This window comes from Terrapene carolina, unplaced genomic scaffold, assembly GCF_002925995.2.
Source record: "Terrapene carolina triunguis isolate 2854851 unplaced genomic scaffold, T_m_triunguis-2.0 Scaffold198, whole genome shotgun sequence".
Lineage (NCBI taxonomy): Eukaryota > Metazoa > Chordata > Testudines > Emydidae > Terrapene > Terrapene triunguis.
This window is the reverse complement of record NW_020664549.1, coordinates 4859003-4870583: the sequence shown is the minus strand read 5'-3', so window position 1 is coordinate 4870583 and position 11581 is coordinate 4859003. Positions and strand designations below refer to the sequence as shown.

The following is an 11581-nucleotide window of genomic DNA, read 5'->3' as shown; positions in this document are numbered from 1 at the left end:
GAGATGTTGGTTTAACCCCCAGCACCCAATGGGAGACAGAAAGGAGGCTACCCCCCAGCACCCAATGGGAGACAGAAAGGAGGCTACCCCCCAGCACCCAATGGGAGACAGAAAGGAAGCTAACCCCCAGCACCCAGAGGAGGATAAGAGATGGGTGGTTAACCCCCAGCACCCAGAGTGGGACAAGAGATGGGTGGTTAACCCCCAGCACCCAGTGGTGGACAAGAGATGGCGGGTTAACCCCCAGCACCCAGGGCGGGACAGCAACAGTAGTAGGGAGATTAATCCGCAGGATCCCATGGAGGACAGGGGGAGAAGGGTTAACCTCCACGAGTCAGTTGACAGGGGCAGCCCCCAAGCAGGGTACAGTAGGAAAGGGTAAGGGTCTGGAGTTCTACCTGTCCTGGTTCCTGTACCTGGCCACCCTGGTGTTGTTGGTGATTTTCCTGGGCATCCTCTGGGCGAAGATGATCGGGCCAGGCTGGCTTCTGGGGGCAGAGGAGAACCGTACGTGGGGGATTAAAGACTTTTTAAAATCACTTCCCCCCTTTTCCTCTCTCCTTCTTTGTCTCCAGTCTCCTCTTGTTTCCATCCCCTCTATTGTCCATCTTCACTGCATTTATTTTTCTTCTCCCTGTCTTCATGTGTTTTCTTTGCCTCTTGTCTCCCCAATCCCTGGGGCACCTTGTTAGTCATGGAAAAGTGTCTTGTGGGTGGGTTTTTTTTTCTCAAGTGAACTTGGCTTGAGATTCTTCAAATCCATAGATTTTTATGGGGAGTTAAATTTTCATCTAGCACTGAGGACATATTTTATGATCCTCTATCATAATGATGTACTACCCGTGTAATTGCCCATCATCTGTTTTAATGTCATTTTCTACAAAGCACAGTCATCCATTGTCCTTGATCTTGACCACTTCAAAAGTACAAGACTTGAAATTGCCTTCTGCTGCTACCTCCAAGAACATTTGAGCTTAAATATGCAAAAAAAAGTGACATATCCCTACTGTAGCAGATTAAATTCACAGAAATGTTCTGTTTGGTTCCAAAATGAAGGAAAAGGGTATGTGGAAGGAGGTTGCAAAGTGTGGTTGCCAAAACACAACACGGGTGAGAGTGTTTTGTGCATTGACTAGGTGAGCACGCTGCCCTGTTTTCTCAAAGTCAGTGAATACTACAAGAGCATAAAACATCTCTTCTCTCTAGAATTATTTGCAAAATGGTTTGTAAACTCCAACCTATTTGCCTACTGAACAAAATTCCTTGTTTCTGCCCTGATGTGTATGTTACTAATTTGGGTTTCGATATGGCCTACTTTAGTTGTTTCAATAGCACTGTTTGACTAGTAAGGTAATACTCAATGGGATGAATGGTAGAAGAATCAGATGCTTTAAAAGTAGCTATTTTTAACCACTGCTTTAATCACTAGTTATTTTCTCTGTTGTTTTTATTTTCCAGCTGACTAACCCTTATTTTCTTCTCTCTCTCTCAGTTAAACTGTTAACTGTGGATTGTGAGACAAGGACAGATGATGTAAGTGTAAATTTAAAGTTCGTTTTTTAAAAATCTGTACTGTAGGGACAGGCATCTCACAGACAGTTAACTATTCTAGCAAATTTCACAAATCAGTTACTGTCAATATCACTGCCAAATAGCCTGTATCATTTTACAGGTGGAATTTAGTGGTTTACCAAAGTTAGATTTAATAGGCTTTTTTTTTTTTTTTGCAGGCCAGACTAGATTGTGACTGTATAGAAGAATCTGAAAGTTGTAGATTTAAGCTACTGAAGATCTGAATCACTTGGTGTTATTTTCTTTAGTTAATTGTAACATAAGTGACTTTGATTTGTGACAGATTTTACCTGTATAGTCAGTTTTTCTAATAGAAGCTTTAATAAAGCTAAATCCCTAATCTCTGTTGAGATGTGTTTATGCAGTTCTGATTTATTCCATAATGCACTATTGAGAGAGACAGACTTCTGTATCAAATTCAGAGTGGTGAGATATGCTGGTAAATTGATAGTTGGTCTCTTGCGATGTTCTGGGGAAGTATATCATAAATCTATTTACAGTACCTGAGTTTGAAGGAACTGCTCCCTCAGCTGCTGTTGGAGTAGAAGGCTATGATGTTTGGGACTTGGAGGTATTTGCATTTCACAGGAAGTGCTCAGCAATTTACAGGATTAGGCCCTGAGACTTTTTGCCTCAGTAATCCTGTATTTTAATTTTACCAGATGAAGTAGAGTGCAACTGAACATACACTTCTATTAGTATTTTATTTTTGTATTTTGGCTGATCTAATTGCTATCTTGTTGCTATTGATGTATTGATGTTTATTATTTATTTTTGACTTTCAGTTCTGTCAAGCTAAACAGAAGGACATTTTAATGACCATGCTGTATGAATTATATAACTACCTGGCAATACAAGCTGGTGAGTTCTGATTGTCATTATAAAGCACTTAGGAGGGTTCAGCAAACTGCATCTCCCAGCTGGCTGGACATTTTCCTTGTGCAAATGACTTGAGGGGCACTGAGAAAGCAGGCAAAAGGTGAAGAAAATGTTTTCTTTAAATGTGAATTGTGCTTTACTAATGCACTTATGTCACTGCCAAGGTATCTGTGTTTGTATGGAGCTGTTATTTGCAGATCATATATTGGGGAATTTGAGATGCAAATACTCAACTTTATAACTTTTTTTTTTTTTTTACCCCAGTGCCTCAAATGCTTTGCAAGATACCAGAGTCCAACAGCAAAGCTTTTCCATATGTTTATATAAAACATTGGCTTAGAACACTGGCCAAAACAGTCCAACCAGACATTAGAATACAAGTGGCTGCCCAGGTCAATGACTAATGGTTTCATGTTGGAGAAGGAAATGCAGTTAGAAGTTTCTTATATCTTCTCATTATTCAGTCAAGCAAATCTTATTAATATTGTGCTAATGCGTAGAATTGTCAAAAGTACTTGAGTTCCATTTTGAAAAGTGGTTTAGTAACTTAGGAGCCCAACTCCTTTACATGTTCAGTGAGTCTTATGCTCTCAAGTGCCTAAATCACTTTTGAAAATTGTACTCAATAGCATAGTAGCAGTTATTTAATAGGTATGTTCAGACTTCTTTTCAAGTCAGGTTTTCATGGTTTGGGTTTGTGGACTTTCCTCCAACATTTGCCTTTGTTCTAGTAGAAGGTTGAAGCAGGGAGGTATGCTCCACTGTAACATTGATCAGTCAAGTTGAACGTCCGCCATACCTGATGGAAAGTGTTCCTAGTGCATTTGGCCAAATGCGCAGTTTTGTAGTGTGAGATGGCAGTATTCTTCTTGGCTCCTGTGGTGGGTAGCATATACCTTGAAGCAATAGATTTGATTGCCCTTATCTTAGGCCAGTGGTTCTCAAACTTTTGTACTGGTGACCCTTTCACATAGCAAGCCTCTGAGTGCGACCCCTCCTTATAAATTAAAAACACTTTTTTTATATATTTAACACCATTATAAATGCTGGAGGCAGAGCGGGGTTTGTGGTGGAGGCTGATAGCTCATGACCCCCCCCCATATAAGAACCTTGTGACCCCCTGAGGGGGCCCAACCCCCAGTTTGAGAACCCTTGTCTTAGCCTATATACAATAGCTACAAATTTTATTAAAGGTCATAACATTATCTGGCTAAAATATTTAACTCCAATCTTCGGTGTAAGCATTTTGGCTACAGCTAAAACTGATTTAAAAGAATAACGCTTCCAGATCGTTCAGGACATTTCCTGATTGTCTAAGAGTTGGATTTTTTTCAGGGTTGTTTCCATCTATTTGATTTGTTTTCTAGGTAATTTTGAGTGTGGAAACCCTGAGAAGCTAAAAAGTAAATGCATTCTGGTTAGTGAAGCAAAGGATTATGTGGCGGTAAGTAGGATTGGAATGAGTGTTAATTGTTGTGTATTGTAGTTAATTTCTTTCTGTCTGTTATTTATTGCTTTATAAAACAATGTACCATCTGGTTCATTTCTTCATCCGGTTCTGAATCTTTCCAGTCTTTCCAGATGTTCCTTTGGCCAGTCCTGTTCTCCGCATTTCTTTCAGAAAACTATCTTCTACTCCATCTCTCTGACAACACTGATTTAGCTGTTGTAAATCTAACTAATGATTGTTCCTTAGTTGTCAGTCTTCTGATGCCAGAAACGTCCCTGTATTGGGGATTGGCAGCAGTAAGGTTTTCCCCAGCTCACCCCAAAGTGATAGAAGGCAGGCTGCTTTGATCTAACGTTCCACTTCTTCATAGAAAATTGTCAGCAAGATTATGTTGTATTTAGCAGTTAGTCTCAGAAGTGTAGGGAGAATATTGTTTTACAGTGTGCTTCATGTATGATATACCAAGTTATAAATTGTAGTCAAGATTCCAGGCTGATCTGTAGATTTGGTTTGCCTCTCTGCCAGTTTGCTGAGTTAGTTAAATTGATAAGAGGTAATCTAGAAAAAAAATGCAGGTAGAGCAATTTCTCCCATTACAGCAAGGCAATAATGTTATTCCACCTTCTCAAATGAATGCAGAATTAATCTTCTTATGGATTCTTCCATTTAGAATGTAACCGGTAATTCCCCAGAGAAGTTTGAAGATGCCCTGCAATGGATACTGAACAGTAACAATGATTTAGGGATATGGTGAGTGAGTGGCAGCACAAGCTGTTCAAGTTATAATTCACAGCACTGGCTGATCTTACGTAATTTGATATTTAGTATATATTGGCTTGATGGCATATCACCTGTCCTGTTAGATCTCATAAAATAAGCCAGGATTGGGGGGGGTCAGTACTTGAATGGGAGAACCTCCAAATTAAAAGTAGTGTGCTGCAGTAACTGTTGGTGATTTGGTAGGTGAGTCAGTGTCCCAACATTGTGTTGGGGGGCATTGTGCTCATGGAGCTGCTGTCTTTCAGATGATGGATAAATCTGAGGTCCTGAATTCTTGTGGTTATTAAAGATCCCCTGGCACTTACTGCAAGATTTAGGAGTGAGGTAATACCTTTTATTAGACTAACTTCTGTTGGTGAAAGAGACAAGCTTTCAAGCGGCACAGAGCTCTATTCAGGTCTGTGTAGCTCGAAAGCTTGTCTCTTTCACCATCATACGTTGGTCCAGCAAAATATATTACCTCACCCACTGTGTGTCTCTAATATCCGGGGATCAACCCTGCTACAACAGCGCTGCAAACAATTTAAAGTGTTAGTCCACATGTCCTGCCTGTGTTCCAAATCTGTGTGATTAGAATCTGTCTTTTAAAATTCTCCCCAACGCTTTCCATTGGATACTGCTCTCTTCAGTATTTCTGCTGCAAATGGGGCTTTGGTGTTCTAATGTGCAGCCACATCCCACCGCTGAGGTGACTGAATGTCATTAGTGACTGAAGCAATCCTGTTAGTTAGTAAAATGCTGTGCGATCTGAGGATGAAGGTTGCTATTTAAAAAAAAAATTGTGAATGTGTCAGCATTAGTATGTATTACTAACAGACTATCTGATCAATGGAAAGGCTCTCATTACCTTCACTGGGTGCTGGATCTGTCTGAGATAGAGTATTTCCTCTTATCCTTCATGGACAGCCATGATTTTAACACTTGAGAGGGGAGTGAGGAATATTTGTGTTTGACAATCTTGAATTTCATCTAGTTGAAATCATCATCCTGTGAAAATCAGCTTAAGGTTTTGTTCAGCCCTTTGAAAAATATAAAACGCTGTATAAGTGCTTTCTGTATATTTATAAAGGCTCCTATGCCTGTCTCATTCGGATGTCCTCGTGGACTGTGTGGGAGATATTAAGAACCACTAATTGTAGGCAGGGACCCATTATAAACATAGTTTAAAGCACCAAAACGCAGATACATTATTTGAAAGCAACTTACTTTGGAGAACTGTCAAGGAGGGAAAATATTAGCAATCTGAAGTTGCCCCCTTTGCAGTTATCAGAGATTAGATTGAACTAGCATGAATTGTTATGCTATACCAGCACATTTCATGTTTCTACCAGTTTCTGAAGGATTTAATGATGCAGGGAAACAGAATATTAAACCTGTAGCCCTTATAGTTGACTATAACATTCTGAATGTAACCTAATGCATATTGTCTTCCTGAGTCAGTGGACATACTAACATAACTCACAAAGATGTGACCTGTCTCCATTCAGTATTAACTCTGGGGTCTAGTAATGATCATTTAAATGTCAACATAGTTAGCTGTTTCACTGCTATTTAACTCATCTCAGCAGAAACACTGGAGTTGTGGGCATAGCTTGAATAGAATTCCATTCTTTTTTTTTTCTCCTAACCTGCCCCCTACAGCTACTGCTGTAATCTAATGTTCCAGGTGTTGTCTATTTCTTAAAAAAAAAAAAAAAAAAAGAGGAGGAGTCCGGTGGCACCTTAAAGACTAACAGATTTATTTGGGCATAAGCTTTCATGGGTAAAAAAACCCACTTCTTCAGATGCATTATTAACAACTTCATCAACAGCTCACCGAATTGATCCAGTGTTTGGCAGCTCATTATGAAACTCAATAAGAATGTACAGTGTGCTAAAAAACTGCGGTTGACTTTTTAACAGACATTATGTGAAGTTATTTTGACTGTGCACTGGTAAAAACAGAACAAAATAAGATCGCTGTGGTTGGTAATTCTGCTGCCTGTTCTATACATTCATTTAAGATTTGGACTATAAATCAGACAAAGTGGTTGTGAAACAGTTGGGTATCTCCAATTACAGCACGGCTCAGTTAAACAACTATAACCTGCCAATGGCTTGTTATTTGCATGCTGCTGGACTAAGGGTTCAAGTAATTTGCACTACCTGTCTACAGTGGGCTATTCATTACAACCCTACAGTGAATTGGTAGCTTTAAAAAAAAAAAATTGGAGCACTTTCAGTTGGATTTACCTAATGCCTACTGATTTAATAGATCCAATAAGGAAGCAAACTCATGTAGATCTGTCTATCTGTGCTATAAGTGCAAAGGGTATCTGATGGCATAGTGCATGCACGAGTGAATTTGGGAATGTGTTATGAACTGTGCCATAAACGCTTTCCAAGGTTGTGTCTGGTTTACATTAGCCATATTTGATTTGGTGTCACTTTTCCAGCTAAACTGTTTATGCTCATCTGTAGCAAGGAAAACAGTCCAGCCTCCACAGACATTCACACTCTCTCAGCTGCTCTCTGCGCAACTGCTGATGAGTGACTCAGTAAACATTTCCATTTCTCTATGCTGGGAGATGGGAATCCAATTTAAAGTTTAATCTTCTGCACACTGAGAAGTGCTGTCAAAGTGTCTGCAGAGGGAGACTTCAGTTTACCAGTGGGAGTTCTGATCCTGCTGCCTTTTCTAAAGCCATATTCCTCCCTTGCTAAGCAGCCAGTGCTGAAATGTTCTGGAAAGACCAGCAGTGAGAATGCTTTAGTGTTTTCTACATGGTGTGCTGAAAGAGTTACAGCTGCTGCAATGTGTTTGCGCACCTTGTCCTGATTAAAGTCTGTTGCTGGAGTCTGTGCACTCTTCAGGGGTGGTTTTCTACCTTTTCCCATCAGGTTAAAAGGGGAAGACCCATCAGAACCGGTTACCAGTGTAGACCAGGTGGTGTGCCTCGAATCCACCCGTCCTCGGATGGGGTTAGGCTGTCGTTTCCGCCGGGCAATAAGCACCGCCATTATGAACCTTTTCATCTTCTTCTGGAGTAAGTCTTTAGCCTTAATAGCTGAGCTTTCCCCGTCCCTACACAAACTCCCACAACCACATTAAACTAGTGGTAAATGTTAAAGGAATTGGTGAGTTAATTTCTATCTAATTAACCTGTGATCTTGCAATAGAAGGAGACCTGTAGAGACCCATTGTCATGCAGTAAGTGCTTTTCCTTTATTTCAAATCAGCAAGTACATCAGCTGTCCATCTCATTTAAGTGTATCTCAAACATTCGTTGTGGTGGCCTGCAAAGTTAGTCTATTAACAACCTGCCCAAAGACTTTGTTCTCATCCCTTCCATGTACAACACTGTTCAGTCTTCTGGCATCACTGTTAATGAGTTGTAGTATTTCTTTGTCAATTTATATTGTGGTAGTGCCCAAATGCTTCAGCTGAGATCAGGGCCCAACTGCTAGGTGCTGTACAGACACATAGTGAAAGGCAGTTCCTGTCATGCTGTGAAGAGCCTATAATCTAAATAGACAAGACAGACAAAGGAAGTATCATTATTCCCATTTTACAGATAGGTAACTGAGGCACAGAGAGACTGAGTGACCTGTTCATGGTCATAAAGGGGGTCAGTGGCAAAGTCACGACTTAAATCTACATCTCATGAGTCCCAGTCCAGTGCCTTAACCACAAGGCCTTGCTTCCTCTCCTTTCTGACCCCTTATTTCGAGAGCAGTGAAGCCTGACTGTTCTTCTGGATTATTGTGGGGTAGGCTCTGTCAAAGTGAGGGGTCTTGAATTTTAATGCTGTAGAGACCAATAGTCATCCTGAGTTTTCTGGCGGAAGGGAACTGCCAAGAAATCTCTCCCCTTGGGAGTTTGACTCCAGGCACTGTCAGTTTCAGAATTCCCATGAGTTGTGGTTGCCACAATAAACAACATGAATAACACAGATATAGTTCCAGGCAGGCCCTGGATAGCAGAGAATAAAAACTGTCTCTGATAAGAGTAGAAAATAGAGCAGCTAACATCCACTGAACACATGAATATGAGTGCACATGCTTCCATTTGTGTTCGTCCACTCATAGGTCTAATCGTCCTCTGGGGGATCCTGTTACTCCTGAAGTATCGCTGGCGGAAGATGGAAGAAGAGGAGCAGGCCATGTATGAAATGGTGAAGAAAATCATAGGTAGAACCCTACAGCTCTTTGGCGATCAAATTTAAAATGGTCTCTTCATTTCAGATAATTTCACTCCCCTTTGCCCCATTCTGTTTCCTCTTACAGATGCTGTCCAGGATCACTACAAAGAGTGGGAACAGAGGTTGGAGCGATACCCATATGTAGGCATCCTTCACGTTCGAGACACCCTCATTCCACCCCAAAGCAGGTGAGCAAATTCTTTCCCTTTAGGAAGGGGGGCCTTCAGCTCAGGTCATAGTGCACTTCGTGGGTAACAGACTGGAAGCAGACTTATTGGGGAGGGGGGTGTGAGGAATTTTAGAGGAATGAGTCTGGCCTTTGAGATTGCAAAGGATTCTGACATAACCCAGACTATTGTTGTAACCCACTGGGGATAAATGTGACAGTCCTAGTGCTATGCAGTGTAGTTGTAGCCATGTCAGTCCTAGGATATTAGAGAGAGAAGGTGGGTGAGATAATCTTTTATTGGACCAACATCTGTTGACAAGAGAGACAAGTTTTCAAGCCACGCAGAGCTCTTCTCCTAGTGCTGACATTTTGAACACTCGCACAGGTGTGCTGTCATTGTCATAGCAAGGAGAAATTGGCTTTTGTTTGCTTTTCCTGGGTGTTGGGGTGTTCTATTTGTGTTCCCTCATCTAAACTTGAATCAGATGTTATCCTGAACATCACCACTGCTCTGTCATATCATCTGGCCAGGAGGACTGCAGTGCTGTGCCTTTCAGAATGAGGCATCCAGCGTGTAGCCAGAGCATCAGAGTAGCTCTTTCCTGGATGGCTCTGTGCATTGCCTGCCATGGGAGTGAGACTAAGCTCACTAATCAAATTTGGGTTTCCCCACTGGCCAGAGCAAAGCAATTGCTAATTAGGCAGATGTAAATGGGAGATGCTGTCCAATTACAGGTAGGTTTCTGGGTTTGTTGCTCTTCAAGGAGGCAGCATGGTCGAGTAGCTGGATCACAGGATGGGGAGTTAGTAGACGGGGTCCTGTTTTTTCTTTGCTGCAGTATGCCATTTGCCTCATCTCTAAAGTTCCGTTTCCTCTTCAGTAAAATGGAGATCATCCCTACTTTGTAGAGTACTTTGAGATCCATGCTGTTATGAAGTACAAAGCCTTAATCATTCTCATCCTTATCAGTCGGTCTGATGTGGTTTGATCTGATCAAAAAGGTTTGAGCTCATTTGCCTGCATGGGATCCTGAATTGAAATTTGGGAGCATAACTAGACACGGATCCAGAACAGGGCAAGCTCCACTTTGTGTTCTAAAATCTGCAAACGTTATTGCAGGTGTCCTTGGGGAAAATTACTAATTGGGGTCTCCTTGCACCACAATTCAGATTTGGAATTCTGTGCAATCTGTAAGCCTGCTTGTAGTGCCTGGAGGGCTCACCTTCCACAGTATTAGAACCATGTATAAAGAGTTTGTGCCTTGATGCCCTGTCTCAGAATTAGCTCTGAATGTTAGCTTTGATCTCCTTTACTCTATATTGGAAGGCAACGGGAGGAGGTTAAGAGTCACTTTGTAGGCAGTGACAAGTGCACTAAGCAAGAAAACATAAGGCAGAGATAACGCTTACGTTTTGCTGCCCCTTCCAGGAAAAAAATGAAGCGGGTCTGGAACAGAGCTGTGGACTTCCTGGCTTCAAACGAATCACGGATTCAGACAGAGTCACACAGAATAGCAGGAGAGGATATGCTGGTGTGGAGATGGACTCAGCCCTCTTACGTCTCCGATTCAGAGCACTAACCAGGAGCAAAGGAGGAGCTGTTGGTTCAGTCTGTGCAAAGGGACAATTCCCTCTTTGGATGTGGGAAGGGATGGACAGGAGTTCTAACTTTCTCAGTTTAGAATCACCCCAACCCCCTTTCCCTCTATTTCTGAGAGACACTTAACAGATTATTTTTAGGGCAATAATCTTGGTTTGTGAGAAGATGGACTTGAGCTAGAGAAGGAGCCAGAAGCACACCAAAGCTAGCTGTCCAGTGAGTGTTTGAACTCCATGAGTAAACAAACATATAATCACTCTTTAATACCTAATAGAAAGGGGCAAGGGATCTCTTTGCCCAAGGGGTAGGAGGTTTAAAGCTGACCTTTACTGTGGGAAAACCAACAAGTGGTTTTACCCATCAGCAAATGTTTTTTAAAAGAATTAATATTTCCCATGGAAACATCAGGAATGGGAGTTAGGATCCATTTGTTTAAAAAATGCTTTTATCTCACTAGCACACCAAGAATCAAACATTCAACTGACGCTTAACAGAGAAGAGCTCTGTATTTGTTTTGCCCTTACAAAGGGTGGGAGGGGTTGAGTGAGGGCAGTGTCATGTGCCTTGAGAGATTTGGGATATGGGGGGTTGGAGGAGAGGTGGTGATCTCCTATGCTTTGTATGTCTCCTTTCGTTGTGCTTTGTCTTATACCAGGAAGGGGGGAACAGGTGGCAAATGACAGAACACAGGTGTACATAAGGAGCATGCTCTTATGGCTGCAGCCAAAAATGATCGCTCCGTATGTACAAAAAAAGAACTTGGGAATGAACATCCAGGGTGAATGTACATGTCTATACTGGGCAGCTGCAATGTGTGTGTATTCTTTTGGAGAGCAGATACACAATGCTTACAGTGTTGATGGAGGGCTTGTTTGCGGGAGTTAATGTGGCAATGCCACAACACTTAATGAGCAGAGATCAATTCTCCATGAACACAGCAGGCGTTGTAT

The 11581-nt window shown here is 41.6% G+C and overlaps 1 protein-coding gene across 1 annotated transcript in view; it reads left to right on the top strand.

Annotated features, from left to right (window-relative positions):
- The window catches only part of LOC113405060 (LEM domain-containing protein 2-like), an 11980-nt gene extending 931 nt beyond the window's left edge, over positions 1 to 11049 (top strand). The window contains exons 1-10 of the mRNA XM_026655155.2: positions 1 to 5; positions 72 to 507; positions 1493 to 1533; positions 2358 to 2433; positions 3819 to 3895; positions 4572 to 4651; positions 7562 to 7707; positions 8750 to 8851; positions 8948 to 9050; positions 10461 to 11049. The exon at positions 1 to 5 is cut by the window's left edge and continues 931 nt beyond it. Coding sequence (XP_026510940.1) covers positions 1 to 5; positions 72 to 507; positions 1493 to 1533; positions 2358 to 2433; positions 3819 to 3895; positions 4572 to 4651; positions 7562 to 7707; positions 8750 to 8851; positions 8948 to 9050; positions 10461 to 10611 — 1217 coding nt within the window. The 3' untranslated portion in view covers positions 10612 to 11049. The remainder of the gene's footprint in view (positions 6 to 71; positions 508 to 1492; positions 1534 to 2357; positions 2434 to 3818; positions 3896 to 4571; positions 4652 to 7561; positions 7708 to 8749; positions 8852 to 8947; positions 9051 to 10460) is intronic.
- Positions 11050 to 11581: the final 532 nt, after the last annotated feature.